Here is a 14,675-nt window from a genome sequence, read left to right on the forward strand (position 1 = left end):
CCAGCCGGGTCCGTGCCCTGTTGGTGTTAGCTGACAGGCGGCTAACCAAACACGCTATCGGCAATTTAGCTAATTCGAGCTAAACTACTTCCTCCTTCCTCATCCGGCAGCAGCCACTCCGAGCCAGCTGGCGAAAAGACCGGGTGCCCCGATGCGTTTCCCGCGAGGAGGATGGCGGCCGCACGAACGCTCTGAGACTCCACCGCCTCCTCACCACTTAGTCCACCATTATGTGTTAATTTGTTTCACGCTGGCGTCCTATGAATTAGGCGTGACAAGACGGTAGCCAGAGGTCCTTGTCCCGTGCGGGGCCGACGACGGCAGCGAGACCTCACCCCCCTCTCTCGCCACGGCCGAAGGATGCTGAAGCTTTTCGGCGCCCTGGTTCTCGTCGGACTGGCCCTGGCGTGCCTCACCTCCTGGGTGCTGGACAGCTATGACACGGCTTGGCACCCGAAACGGAGTTTACGAGACCGGGGAACCTTTCCCCCGTTTCCCGGGGACCAGCTGGATAACATATTCTGGTTTGTACAGGTGGGATTCTTTTCTATCTTAATTTATGTATATAAAAAATCTGCACATGCATCCATCCAGTTTGAGGTTCAGCCAACCCTTGACTGAGCCAAGACCACATTATTTGACCTAAAAAAAGATTATAGAACACTACCAAACAAAAGACGTCATAAAAACTATTACACATTGTAGCCCCAATTATTCGCGGATTTTTTTTTGGAGGGGGGGGGGGGTTGAAACCACCAGCAATTCATATAATTGTTCCCCATTGAAATTAATTAAAATATTAGTACATATTAATCCATTCTAGCCGCCAAGTTAAGGACAATATTTTCAATGTCTTCTTTTTATTACAAATAAACTCTACTTTATTAAAATATAGTACTTTATGACACATAGTCATGGCGGAATTAAATAGAATGTAAAGAATTAAATACTTTTTGTTTTTATTCAATATATAAATCAGCATGTATTGTATTGTATTGTAATTCAAATACATTTGTGCTGCACCTTCTGTCTTGCCGTTTGGGGGCAGTATAATATGGATAAACATGAAGAGTCACGGAGGTTCTTTTTAGTGTTTTTTTTTCTTTGTTTGTTTGTTTAGAATGTATACTTGTGTGTATTGTTCAAGTATCTGCATGTGCTGCTCGGCCATTTGTGTTCAAAAAACATAACACAGCCATATAGATACCACGTGCTACTCATTAGCCCATCTATGGTATTTCCCATTACTTGCTAGAGAATTCAAAGATTGAACTTTGAATTGTTCACTAATTGAATCTGCTAAACACTGCGTTTTGTCAAAAGTTGCGTTCACTGCCACCTGACAGCACTTGTATCTCGTGTTTGCTCAAATAAATACTTGGGCAAACTAAACCATGAGACGTATCTTGAAAATCCTGTCAGTCGTGGTCACTCGTATCTTCAGGCACCAGTGTATGTCGAGATGAGTTGAAGAGTTTTATTTATTTATTTTTTTAAATATAAGTCATGGCTTATCGCCACCTTGTGGCAACAGTAGGCAATAGAAAGTGTTTTGGGAACCTGCAAAGTTCCATCCATCCATCCATTTTCCGAACCGCTTGATCCTCACTAGGGTCGCGGGGGGTGCTGGAGCCTATCCCAGCCATCTCCGGGCAGTAGGCGGGGGACACCCTGAATCAGTTGCCAGCCAATCGCAGGGCACACAGAGACGAACAACCATCCACGCCCACACTCACACCTAGGGAGAATTCAGAGCGTCCAATCAGCCTGACATGCATGTTTTTGGAATGTGGGAGGAAACTGGAGCACCCGGAGAAAACCCACGCAGGCCCGGGGAGAACATGCAAACTCCACACAGGGAGGCCGGAGCTGGAATCGAACCCGGTACCTCTGCACTGTGAAGCCGACGTGCTAACCACTGGACTACCGGGCCGCCCACCTGCAAAGTTATTTTTAGAAAAACAAGCCTGTTTTCTGAGGCACTCTAGGATGCAACAAGATGGCGACAAACTCCACATTGGATGGCCGGAGAGAAGTTTTGAACCTTGAAACTGGGAGGCAGACGTGCTAACTGCTCGGTCACTGTGCTGCCCCCGACTGCAATAAGTCTATTTCATTGTCCCAAGTAGTTGTAGTTGAGCTATATGAATGAGTGACATAAACGGGTCAGTGAGTGTAGAAGTGTGTCATTGTCAGAGGAAATGTTGGTAGACTTTGCCCTCTTGCGCAACAACAACAACAGCAAAAAAAATGCTGGTAGTCAGACTCATTCTTATGTCATTTCCAGCTCCATGGTAGTAAGGGATCTTTTTGGCTACCCTTTTCAAAAAAAACTGAAAAAAACAACCACATTTCTCTTTTGGTGTTCAGCTTTACAGTTATCACGTTTGTTGTTGTCAAGGCCTCTACTTCTCTGCAGTCTACCTTTTAGTGGTAGCAGCCCCTCCCCCCCAAAAAAAACACACAAGGCCGAAAGAAAACTCAAATTGTCATCAATTTGTCCAACTTCAGCTTTACTGATGCCACCCACGTCTTCTCCAGGTGTCCGACATCCATATCAGCCGCTTTCACGACCCGAGACGGATTCCCGACTTTGAAAAGTTCTGCACCAACACCATCGAGGTGATCAAGCCGTCACTCGTGCTTGTGACAGGTATCGGGGAAAAAAACAAAACAAAACATCTGACCGTCAATTTAAATGGAAGGATGGGGACTAATGTTGAAATCCATCATTCCGACAGGCGACCTGACCGACGCCAAGACGGAGAGCAAGGTGGGCTCCCTCCAGCATGAAGTGGAGTGGCAGGCGTACCACAACATCCTCAAGAGGTCTGGCGTGATGGAGCGCACGCGGTGGATCGACATCCGGGGAAATCACGGTAATGGATTGCCGTCATCATAACAATTTTTTTAACTGAGGCTGATCGATTTTGAAAAATATTCGAATTCCAATTTTCTTGTCTTCCCTTCCATATTGCCATTGTGGTTTATTATGCAATTTATTTATTTCTTTATTATGATCAAGGTCCTCTTCCCATGCATTTTTAAAACAAACACAAGCAATAAATGAAATAACACGAATAGCGGTCCCGAGAACTAAGTGGAGGCTCAGAGGGGATCGAGGCTTTTCCGTTGGTGGTCCCTCTTTTTGCAATAACGTCCCGCTGAGCGTTCGGCAAGCCCCCCCTCCCTGCCCATCTTCAGAACTCGTCTTAAAACTCATTTTTATTCTTTGGCTTTTCTCTCGCCACGAGACTAGATTTTTAGCTTGACTGTTTTTGTGCTTTTTACTGTTTGTCTCCCAACAGCTGATTTGGACATGTGGAAGTGCTGCGTTTTTAGCCCCAAGACAGGAAAGACTTGAGTTCCCCCCGTTGACTCGTGCTCTGTGCGCGCTTCTTGAAAATGAAACCAGATCCCCACGCACAAATGAGGAAGGGACATCCTGTCCTGTTAGACCTCAATTAGGGTTGATATCTTTGCTGTAATATGAGCTCGTCTCATTTGTCGGATGAAACAAGTCTCTTCGACCACAATCTTTTTTTCATCATCAGAGTTTTGATCAAGTCCTCAGAGGGAAATGCTCCATTTATGAAGCGATATGTTGCGTATTATAACAGTGTGGTGTTTTTGTTTTTTCCGTCTGCTCGGAATCCTCCACAAATCAGGAAGTAGCCGACCTAAACAGACGGCTACAAAAACAAATCGTTAGCCGAGCAACATAGCCACTTCATCATATTTGCATGTTTTTGGAAACCAAAAACGTAATTATTAGCAAAATCAGTGGTATATTTTATGCATTTGGAAATGATAAGTTAAAAATGACTTTGGAAATGACGCTAATCACAGAACGAAATATACATTTCAGTGAATTGTTGTAAAAGTTCAGACTTGGTGGAGTTCTTTGATCGCTAAAAGCAAATGATACGTTGGTATCTATCTATCTATCAATTTTTTTAAGCAGTTCGAAAATTTACAGGAATTATTTGTCGAAGGTTTTCTTGATAAAACGAGAGGTGCAATTTTGTTCTTAATGAATTGGGGCAAGTGCAACAATGACTGCGTAAATGTTTGCCTTCCTTTTGTCCAGATGCCTTCAACATCATGTCGCTGGACAGCGTCAACAACTATTACCGGTTGGTAAAGTATCATTCGACCCCCAAAAAAGGTGCGTAACGCACTTGTGAAGAAGTGGCACGTTCAACGTCAGATGTGATCTTGTGCGCTCTATAGGAAATACTCGGCCAATCAGAAGGTGGGCTCCTTCCATTACGTGCACGCCACGCCCTTTGGAAACTACTCCTTCGTGTGCGCCGATGCCACACTGACGCCGGGACCCAAGAGGCCGTACAATTTCTTCGGGATTCTCAATCAGGTGTTGCGCAGCAGACGGCCACGTAAAATACACCAGCCGTTGCATCAAATCCTTTTTAGTTATGTTTTCCTTTTTTAATTTTACGTTTGTTTTCCTTTTGATTGAATTTACGAGTGACAAATCACACCCATTCCCAGATTACTCAACGGGCCAGGCTCCGCCTTTTTCAAGCCACACCCACATTTTAAGCAAGGTTATTCTACATTCAAATTGGAACAGAAACATTTTTGTGTTCATTTTGAATTCTTTTTTTTTCGCTATGGCTGTACATTCGTAGCTCCAGAAGAAAGAAAGTCAAACAGTAGTTTACGTGGCTACACAACCCTTAGTGACCTTTTTTTTTAAATCTTGCACTTAACAAGTAACTAAAATGAATCATTTTAAAAGAAAATAAAAGCTAACAAACCTGTTTCTGAAAAATAATGAAAAGTAACTGAATTGATAAATCAAAATGAAGAATCTAAAAGGATTCCAACACTGATTCAGTCGGTATTGAATGTGGGGGTGGCATCGCCAAGTGGACAGAAAGTGTACCTATGCCTCACGTGTGTATTTTGTATTGGCAAGCTCAGTATTTTATTTCTCTCCATTAATATAGAGACAGTGATTTTGCTAACTGAGGGATAAACCGGGGCCTACTTCGCTTGGTTTATTCATCAATACGCTCAAGTGAGCCACAATCGTATTTGTACTGTTAAACTAACGAACTAAGTTGATGTTGCGCAGACTCAGATGGACATGCTGGACACGTTCAGAGCCGAGAGTCTGAAAAGCAACCAGTCAATCTGGTTCGGCCACTACACCACCTCCACTATCGTGTCGCCGTCTCCGGGCGTGCGGGAGCTGATGAGGTGAGCGGCCATTTTGGAGCGCCTCTTCTTGACAAGTTCGCCATCTTGGCTCAATGCTTTCTCCTGCGTTTAGATCGGCCGTGGCCTACCTATGCGGCCACCTGCACACGCTTGGCGGCCTGATGCCCGTCCTGCATAGTCGGCATCCTCACGGCACGCTGGAACTGGAGCTGGGCGACTGGATGGACAATCGCAGGTCAGTGCCATCATCTCTCAGTTGCCAGATGAGATTTAGCATCGCCATTCATCGGGAAATTCATAGGGAAAGACGTGCAACGGAAGTGAGAACTGATATCTCCAACCAGGTACCGGGTTCTGGCCTATGACCACGACCTGCTGAGTTTCTCCGACTTGAGGTTTGAAAAGTGGCCGGCGGTGGTCATCACCAACCCCAAGGATGCGCAGTACATGCATCCGGACCTGGAGCCGTTGGACCGCATCCGGAGGTCCACGCACATCAGGTCGGCTCTTCTGCGTCATCTTTTAGAAATGTACCGTGTCTCTTCTAAAGATCATTTGATGGTGACGCGTTACGTCTCTGAACAGGGTTCTAGCCTTCTCTGAGGCTGCCATCACGGTGGTGCGTGTCATTGTGGACGGCGAGGCGCTGGGTGAATGCCACGCTGCCGGCGGGCCCCTGTACGTGCTGCCCTGGGACCCGTTGCGATACCTCACTGGGCTACACACCATCCGAGTCGAGGTGGAGGTCAGTCAACGTGGCACCGGCGTCGTGAAGTGTGAAGATAACCATAGAGGGGGGAGAAATTACTAATATTTGTCCTTTTTTCTTCTTCTTTGGTTAATTCAGGACTCGTTGGGCCGCAGCAGTGCGCGGGAGCAGCATTTCTCGCTGGCCAGGGACGGCGTGACCCCGAGCTTTGGTTTTGCGCAGTCCTTCATCCTGCTAACGGATCACTACGTGGTGGGCCGGGCGGTTTTCGCCATCACCATGCTGCTCAACGTGGGCTTGCTGTTGTCCTTCAGGTTCATGCGCCACTTCCCGCTTGGTCGAGGTGAGACCGCACCGCTCGCCGCCGTGTCATGAAGTGCGACACGTGCGCCTGATTCAATGTACGCCGTTAGCAGGGTGGTCCTCGCAAGCTTGCATGTCGCTGCGGCTGGTTAGTAAGGTGGACCACTTCTTCTACTCCCTGCTGCTCTTCAACCTGTGCACGGCTTTAGGTGAGACGGCCCACTTTTGTTTATCGTGGGCCGCTTTCTGCGCGGCGGCTAAAGTTGTAATGCTAACGTGGTTGCGTTTCCCTCCCACAGGGCCGTGGTTCATCGGCGAGCTGATTGACGGCCATAGCGGCGCCTGCTTTGCCTTTGGGGTGTTTGTCAACGGACACTTCCTAGAGGGCAGCCTCACTTACGTGGTGGGCGTCATTCAGGTGAGCTGGGATTCCAACCCCCCCTTGCCCTCCCTCCATCAGCTGCCCATGCAAGAATTCATCAGATTTTTTTTTCATCCCCCCCCCCCCCCCCTCCCAACCCCCTACCCAGCTGTTCTTCTTCAACATGCCGCTCACCTTGTACCTGTGCTGGAGCCTCCACCTGCGTTGCCGCGGCAACACCTTCCGCTCGCTGCTGCTGCGCCCGGGCTGCCGCTGGCGGTGCCTGGCGGTGCACCTGCTCATGCTGCTGCTGCTGGCCTGGCAGGCGCACTCGTGCTACTTCCTGCTGGAGACGTACGGCCTTTTGGCCTTCCTGCTGTCGCCCGTGCGCACGTGGGCGCTGGGACTGGGCCTGGTGCTGGTCTACCGCGCTTGGACCTGCCCCATGCCCTCCTGGAGCTCGGTGGCAGGCGGCGGCAACGGCAAGAGCGTCTCGCCATCCTCCTGACAGTAAAATACCACTCTCGCCGCAATCACCGTTCACCTCTGTATTATTTACTGCATTATGCATGTTTTTCAAGTGTAACGCACCGACGAGCACATTCCTGTGCTGTTAGTGTACACCAAGTGGTTCTCAAACTAGGGTCGCTGGGGGTTCTGCAAAATACAATGGTGCCAAAGGATACAAGTTGAGTCAATTTTTTTTTTAATCATGGAAAATAGAACCCTATAATATACTTCAAAACAGAATGATAGAATCAAAAAGAATGTAAAAATTGAAACAGTTTGTGCTTCCTGATTGAATGCAATTCAATTCGTTGTGCTGCTCCCTCTGATGTGCACGCCTTAGCCTCCGGGTCGTACAAAACGAAGACGAGTCACTCCTTACTCGCAGTGACTCAATTAGCTTCAATATGATTCGCCTTCTTTCGCAGAAGATGAAGAATGTATGTTTGAACATTGTGGCAATTGATGCTCATCATTAGCCCGTTTATAGCGTTTTCCATTATGTGATGACACCCCCCTCCCAAAACAAACACTTCTTTAGTTAACGCCCTTTTGTGCCAAAAAAATCCTCACTTATTTGCTTTTTTTGTAAAATGAATTTGTTAGCCCTAGACATTTTTTCCCCTTGAAAATAAGCAACTTCTTCATGATGGCATTCAAGGTTCAATTACCGTTCAGATATTGAGGGGATCATTGAAAAAAAAAAAAATCTCCCTTGTAATGAGGCCCTGTACCGAAAATAGTTTGAGAAGCGCTTGGTGTACACGAGTGGATAAAAAAAAAGAAAAAAATAGAGACGGTCACCCATGAGCTGCTGTGATTTGTTTACTTCTGCACTTTGTTTTTCAAAGTGTTGCCTTCTCGTCACCACTGCCAAAGGACTTCAAATAACAACTGCAACCACTTCCCGTCAGATTATGTCGACTCAAAAATGTTGCCGGTATTTCCAAAAGATGTTACAAACTAAATTCTCTGATGTTTTTATGAAAAAGGGAAGAATCTCAATTGTCTTGGGGATTGCGAAGAATCTACGTAGAACGTATGTTATGTTATTCAATTTCCTGCATTTATTGAAGATGAAATTGTCTTCAGTAAAATAATAATAATAATGAATTATTCAGTGATATGTAAAAATCGCCCATTAGGTGAATTTTAATTCAAAACTAAATTGGCTTGAAAAAAAAAGATTTTGGATTCAGTACAGACTGAATTTCCTGATATTTTTGACAAAAATCTACATCAATTGTCTTCATATGTTCACTTAAAACAATTGTGACCCAAAAAATAGGTGTGTTCGATTCAACCAAAAGCAACATTTTCATAAACGTTTACAAGAACAGGCTTTACACATTCGCTCAAGACTCCTAAGTTCTGGTTGATGGTTTCAAAAATGTCTCAGACAAAACCATAAACACAATTTTTTTTTAACGTAAAAGCTCACAGTCTACACACTAACGATATTTGTTTGCATCATATTTTCCTGTAAGTTTAATACGGCCCTCGACAGACCAACTGACGTCCGCTCGTGATGTGTTCAATGGCGCTCGGCGGAAGCGCTTCTTCCGACGTTTTGCTATCATATCAGCACTGAGCTGTTGGGATTCTCAGGAACGCGAGTGTTTGGACGCACACACAATCAAATCCCACATAGTATTTCAGGACTTTTTTTTTTTTATTCCGCAGTAGCTCCGAACAAAAATATCACAACATCCATAGAAAAATCAACGTGTGGTGGCTTTAAATTGTGACAAAAATATAAAGTGAATGTGTTATAGCTGTGAAATGAACCTCTATGCCATTTTTATTTTGATTTATGATAATATTGTGGGATCTCCCCTCAGTACCACCATTTCACCGAGTCGGGCGCTGGGTAAAAGGCATCCCGTTTTGCAATGAAACAAGTACCCACCAAAGGTGAAGGCATCATTTACGAGTTATACTGTGTGATTTTCCCCTCAGACGCCCCCATTTCTTTGCAACCGGCATTAGATATTAGGCCCTGCAACTTGGCAGCATTTTTAAAAATTACAATCTATAAAAAGCTATTACCTTCCGCATCTCCATTTCAGTGCAGATGTGGCAAAAAAAATAAAAAATCAACACAAGGCCTCCTTTTTTTTTTGACGAGTGTTATCCGTGGCCTCCCATTTCACTGCATCTGGCAATGGAAAAAAAAAATACCTTCATAATGTGAAGACCCCATTAGTGAATTATTGATAATTTGATGCGATTACCTTCAGCACCACCCTTTTCACTGTGTCCGGTACTGGAATCAAACAAACAGACAGCACCGACAGAAGCTCATTTATGAATTAATTGAACCTAACGTGTATCTTGGAGCAATTTCTATAACCATTGGACTTACACAATAAGTCTAATACGGGATGAATGCTGACAATTTGCGTTGATACGACGGGTGTACCTAATGAAACGTCATGTGTGACATGCAACTGAGCAATCTTGCACTTCCTCTATTTCACAATCCCATTTATAAGCACTTGTATCTCACAATCCAGTTTATATGCGCGTGTGTCTCAGTGTCAAACGAAGAGTTTATGGGCGCCCACTGATGACATCATCATCACGCGGCTGTGAGTGTTTCTGTACCACGGGGCTGGATGAATGAATGCACTATCAAGAGACCCCTCGCGGCTGAGGCCGGAGGGCAGCCATCTTACGTTGTCACTGTTACTATTTTTTTAGCTGGATCTCTTGTATGGAGTTACGAGAGCCTTTCAGAGTGTGACTTGACATACTGATAAGGGAGAATTTTACATTCCATTCTTCCCAAGGAATTGTGCCTGTAGCACTTTTCCCAGACTTATTGGCACAACTGCCTGCTATACACAGTGGCCTTTTTGCCACCGAGACAGAAAATAACATGAAAACGCCAAGGAGAAATCAAAGCATTCGAGCTAGGCGAGCTTAGCGATTGGCAATGTAAAATGGCGGCCGGTGGCTCTCCTCCCCCCGACGGAGAGTCAGGGGCTTTGGTAGTCCATCCATGTGTAATAAGTCCGTGCTCTGTACTGTATCGTGGATGTCACGTGACCACATACATCCATTTGTAACATTCACATGCAAAAAATGAACGAGGAGGGTGTTCTGAATGAAAAGGGGAGCAACCACTTTTTTTGTATGAATAGTTTATAGTGCTGTGGATTAAAAAAAAAAGTTCAATATAGTTGTTGTCACAAGTGTTATTTATTGCTTAGTGGGAGATCTTGACGATTTGCTTGCCGAGGTTTCCCCCTTTCATCATGGAGCAGAAGGCAACTGGGAGCGGGGAAAACGAGAACATGGAAAAAAAAATTCCAATTTCGAATACATCATGAAAAGACGGAAAAAGCATACCTCCCATGTTTTCGATGCCGTTCTCAATTGTTTCTAGCACCTTGGGGGAAAATGGATAAGAATGTATGGATGACTGGAAAATGTACTTAGACAAATTTGCTTGAAAGCATCCAACCCTTTAAATCACAGGTGTCAAACTCAAGGCCCGGGAGCTAGATCTGGCCCACCACATCATTTTATGTGACCCGCGAAAGCAAATCAAACATGTCAACTTCAATGATGCTTGCTAAAATCTCGACGAAAATTTAAAATTCTCATATGTAAAGAAATATAGGACTTAAATTTGATAATTTCCCGACTCACCTTGAGTTGTCCAGAGGCGACCAAGCTGCCAAGTTCACAGAGGGCGTCTTGGGCTTGGCTCATGTAGTTGAGTACCATGAACCTTTCTCTGGTGATGTTCTTCCTACGCAGGTTCTCCTGTGTTTCCTGGCTAAGGGGCGGCGGGTACGGCACATCCTTGTTGTACTGGGAGATCTGACCGCACAGGATCACGTGGCCGCCCTCGTTCATCTGAGGGCAAATGAGACAAGTGGCAAAGTGCTAAGTTGGGACACATTCAGCGTTTATGCAAAATATATGTCATGTATTTGAAGACTACTAAACTGTCTTCCACGTATATTAAAAAAAACCCATCAGGTTCAATTTTCGTTAACGTTTGCAAAAGATACAGGTAAGTTAGCTTTTGTAAACTTTGAACAGTGTCAAAGTATGTTTTTCCTAAGTGCTGGAGCGCGATGTACGTTATTGCAAACACTGAAGAAAATTGACAGTTGCCAATAAATTTTGAGTACGCTTTTCCAAAACTTAAAAAATACAAAAGTAGTGTACGTTTTTCTTGAAACCAAGGAAACGATTGAATTTTAGCCGTAAACTTAGCTCGCTCTAATTTGTCCGAAATTTCCACAAACAAACCTGCAATAGCATCACTACCTGCGCAATGACAGTGTCACTGACGTCTCCTCCCACGTTGTCAAAGTAGACATCGATGCCGTTGGGGCAGTTTTCTCGCAGCCCCGCGGTGACATCCTGCAGCCGGTAGTTGATGGCCCCGGAAAAGCCCAACCGTTCCACCAGTGCCTTGCACTTGTCCTCGGAACCGCAGATCCCGACCACCCTGGTGAAGCCATCCCGTCTTATTGTTTGTCATCGATGAACCTGACGCACGTTTTTCGGAACCATACTTCAAACTGTTGGAATTTTTACGTACGCTGTCTCTTAAAAGTTGAAGATAATTGATTGGATTAGATACAACTTTATTGTGGCAATACAATTAACTTGATGCAGGTTTTCCGTAAACTTAAAAACTATCGCTTGTAGTTCATTGACGAGTTTCAATGTGTACAAAAATACGTATGTCAAGTTCACGGACGATAAATTCTCGTCAGTATTTATGAAATTCATGGGGGAGTTGTAAACAATGCTGTTTATATTTTTTAAAAAACGCACAACAGTTTAGTCAATGAACTTGAAGTACGTTTTTGATCAACACCTGGAGCAACCGTCCAATCGTCCGATTTGTCCAGCCACAGAGCCGCAGGCCCCGGCGGCGCCGCTGACCACCAGCGTCTGATTCGCTCCTCGGATCACGTGACCCTTCTCTCTCATGCCCAACAGCGCCGTGAGGCCCGTCATGCCTACCGCCCCGAGGAAGTAGGAAAGGTGGCCGTCCACCAGTGACGGATTCACCTGGATTGAGAAAGAACAATGATAAGCGTCATAATTGAGAGTCATATTACTCATAAAGTTAATATGTACCGGTATATGTGTGTACATATATATACTGTATATATATATATATATATACAGTATATACACACAAATATATACAGTTGTTTTGCTGTAAATCTGCTGTAACAATTCATACATCACCTAAAATAAATCATTCCAAAAAAAAAAAGTTGATCGTTTCAACCTTCTGTAGGATGCTTCCTTTCACCACAGCGTGGGTCTGCCAGGGCCAAGTGAAGGAGGTGACCACGTCCCCCTCTCGATAGGTGTCGTGGCGGCTGGACTGGACCACGCCAACCCCGCCGCCGTCCACGCTTTCCGACAGCTTCCACGGCGTCAGATACTCCGCACCGCTGTCTTCATTCATCCTGCATCTCTGCGTGGTTTAGGCTACGTGTTAATCAGTGCCCTGCTTTGATGTCATAAGCAGGCACAATTCGGAAGGGCTGGCCCCCAAACATGTTTTTCTGAGCCAGTCCAGTAATTTAACAGTGACTTGGACACTCCAGACAGCCAACTACAGTGGAACCTCAGGTTACAAATTTAATTCATTCAGTGACTCATTTGCAAACCAAGGCAATGTTTCCCATTGACGTGAATGTAAATGCAAACGTGTTCCTGCTCAAAATCTTTTTTTTTTTTTAAATTGCTGGTGGCTGAAAAAAATGCTGTACAATATAGAAATGCGTGTAAGTACAATTCATTTTGAACAAATAATACAGCGAGTTCTCTCGTGTATCACATGCAACATCTTGGCCTTTTTGCAGACTGTGCTGTTTAAGTTCACCATGGTTACATTACAGCTCGCCGGAATTTGGCCACCACATCCCATAATGCAAGTCGACTTTGGCTACAACTAGCTAAAAAAAGGCTGCCCACACCTCACAAAGCAACACAGCTTTCACGCTGCACTATAGGATAACCGTGCTGCATTGTAGCTGCCCACACCTCACAAAGCAACACAGCTTTCACGCTGCACTATAGGATAACCGTGCTGCATTGTAGCAGTCATTTTTTTGCTACAATGTTGTTGGTCACGCAATATAATAAATTAATCATAATAAAATGAGGTGTCGGACTGACCATGGCCAAGGCCGGTCTTTGTAATTGAAGAGATACATCAGACCCCCTCTAGTTTCCCTGAAGCAAATATTTGAAAAAATAAATGGTCGTGGTTTGGAAGCACATACCTCGAGTCAAAACTTTACAGCATGTGGCTATTTAATTGCTTTTGCAACATAAATGGGCACCATGATGCCAATGAAACCATGCAATCATACATTTCCCATCTTATAAAAGTGTGTGTTCAGTCAGTACCATGTAAGGGTCAACTGAAAGGTAAAGGGTCCGAACCAGCACCTCCTCCTCTTCCAAACCAGGTGCGAGACTTGTCTCCTCGAGGCGGAAATTTCCAGGATCTGGCACCCGATTTGACCCTCGAAACACATTGAAAAAATAAAAATTATGTCCACCAGTAAATTGAACATTTTCGTAAATAAAAGACAACGTGTAAAGAACCTGGTCTGGAGTTGAGGACTACTTTCTTCACCAGCATTTTTGACCAAAAAAAAAGCCACACTGAATCTACGTCCTCGCACAAAATTCAAAGTGAGATGATAATCCACTCGGACATCCGGTTTCACTAGCGTTGACTCAATGCCTGTTAACTACCGTTTTAATCGGCGCTTTGAAAAAGAATTAACCGTTTGAAACCAACGAGAAGTCTCATAATTGTCACAACGTTAATATCAAGACAATATCACTGACATTTCTTTGAGCGTTTTTTTTTGACACGGGAGAAAGTGAGACGGCAACCTGCAGCAGGGTGTTAACCGTCTTGTAATTTGTTCATCTTTGCACGCAAGGGACGTCGTCCCACACCAGTAAGTGCTCGTCCAGCATTAGCAAGTCAGCCCAGTATCGATGTTTGTGGGCTGTCTTTCATCGTTTCACCAACGTTTCTCATCCATAAATAAATTCTGTGTGCGTATATTTAATAGCTACCGAGTTGATACAATGTGTGACTTTTATAACCGTATGAATCGCGGCTCCGTTGTCACATGAAGATGCAACGCTCGCTCGGTAACTTTGACGCAGAAGTGAGTGACGCCTTGTGGAGGAATTTGTCATGGCAGGTGCCATTTTAGCAGCTTTAAAACATTGTGGAGTGTTGCTGGGCAAAGTCATGGAAGAGGCCACACAAACCAAGTGTAAGTACCGCATGTTTTTGAAGTGTTATCTTTTTTACCTGACAAAGAGCTGCTAACATCAAGTAAGCGGCCGAAACTACCCCTCACTGACAAAATATCAAGTGACGTCTTGTGGAAGAATTTATCACGACACATTACAGTTGAGCAACTTTGGTACACTTTGGAGCGGTGTATGTATTGGGGGGGGGGGGGTGTACAAGTGCAGTACAGGACAGTGTGTTTTTGTATTTGTATCCATCCATTCTTTTTCCGATCCGCTTTATCCTCACAAGGGTCGCGGCAGGGTGGGAGGGGCCTTCCCAGCTGTCTTCGG

General features: G+C 44.8%; 3 protein-coding genes across 8 annotated transcripts in view; 2 read left to right on the forward strand and 1 right to left on the reverse strand.

Moving 5' to 3' along the window:
- On the forward strand, window positions 1–10,251 carry tmem62 (transmembrane protein 62). Of its 3 annotated transcripts, none has more exons than XM_086128126.1 (13): window positions 1–534; window positions 2,542–2,653; window positions 2,742–2,879; window positions 4,091–4,136; window positions 4,234–4,375; window positions 5,102–5,226; window positions 5,300–5,422; window positions 5,532–5,687; window positions 5,773–5,932; window positions 6,035–6,239; window positions 6,310–6,408; window positions 6,499–6,617; window positions 6,730–10,251. In XM_086128126.1, exons 1-13 carry the CDS (start codon window positions 361–363, stop codon window positions 7,066–7,068), a joined length of 1,938 nt encoding a protein of 645 aa, XP_085984252.1. In that variant the 5' UTR covers window positions 1–360; the 3' UTR covers window positions 7,069–10,251. The 3 variants fall into 3 exon arrangements, with proteins under 3 accessions (XP_085984252.1, XP_085984253.1, XP_085984254.1); XM_086128127.1 differs by having other exon boundaries at window positions 6,313–6,408; XM_086128128.1 differs by lacking the exon at window positions 1–534 and having other exon boundaries at window positions 2,542–2,622.
- The window catches only part of ptgr2 (prostaglandin reductase 2), a 7,483-nt gene continuing 1,638 nt past the window's right edge, over window positions 8,831–14,675 (reverse strand). The window contains exons 1-9 of one of the 4 annotated variants that reach the window (XM_086128131.1): window positions 13,671–13,831; window positions 13,470–13,588; window positions 12,337–12,528; window positions 11,914–12,110; window positions 11,355–11,538; window positions 10,725–10,934; window positions 10,422–10,461; window positions 9,302–9,333; window positions 8,831–9,225 (exon numbers count right to left, since the gene is read on the reverse strand). In XM_086128131.1, coding sequence (XP_085984257.1) covers window positions 9,217–9,225; window positions 9,302–9,333; window positions 10,422–10,461; window positions 10,725–10,934; window positions 11,355–11,538; window positions 11,914–12,110; window positions 12,337–12,528; window positions 13,470–13,588; window positions 13,671–13,707 — 1,020 coding nt within the window. In that variant the 5' untranslated portion in view covers window positions 13,708–13,831 and the 3' untranslated portion in view covers window positions 8,831–9,216. Of the gene's footprint in view, window positions 9,334–10,252; window positions 10,344–10,421; window positions 10,462–10,724; window positions 10,935–11,354; window positions 11,539–11,913; window positions 12,111–12,336; window positions 12,529–13,469; window positions 13,589–13,670; window positions 13,832–14,675 lie in introns of those variants that run through there. The other 3 variants (XM_086128130.1, XM_086128129.1, XM_086128132.1) reach the window with 3 other exon arrangements.
- mideasb (mitotic deacetylase associated SANT domain protein b) overlaps window positions 14,224–14,675 on the forward strand; it is a 20,122-nt gene continuing 19,670 nt past the window's right edge. Inside the window, exon 1 of the mRNA XM_086128125.1 lies at window positions 14,224–14,362. The gene's annotated coding sequence lies outside the window, so the exon portion shown is untranslated. The remainder of the gene's footprint in view (window positions 14,363–14,675) is intronic.

Source organism: Hippocampus guttulatus, chromosome 13 (genome assembly GCF_054856545.1).
Source record: "Hippocampus guttulatus isolate MCC_2025c chromosome 13, RoL_Hgut_1.0, whole genome shotgun sequence".
NCBI lineage: Eukaryota > Metazoa > Chordata > Actinopteri > Syngnathiformes > Syngnathidae > Hippocampus > Hippocampus guttulatus.

Excerpts from the sequence above, each read along its gene's own strand:
- tmem62 (XM_086128126.1), top strand. The coding sequence starts at position 361 with ATGCTGAAGCTTTTCGGCGCCCTGGTTCTCGTCGGACTGGCCCTGGCG. Across the intron at positions 2,880-4,090 it reads CGACATCCGGGGAAATCACG|ATGCCTTCAACATCATGTCG; the intron begins GTAATGGATTGC and ends CCTTTTGTCCAG. Across the intron at positions 5,423-5,531 it reads GACTGGATGGACAATCGCAG|GTACCGGGTTCTGGCCTATG; the intron begins GTCAGTGCCATC and ends ATCTCCAACCAG.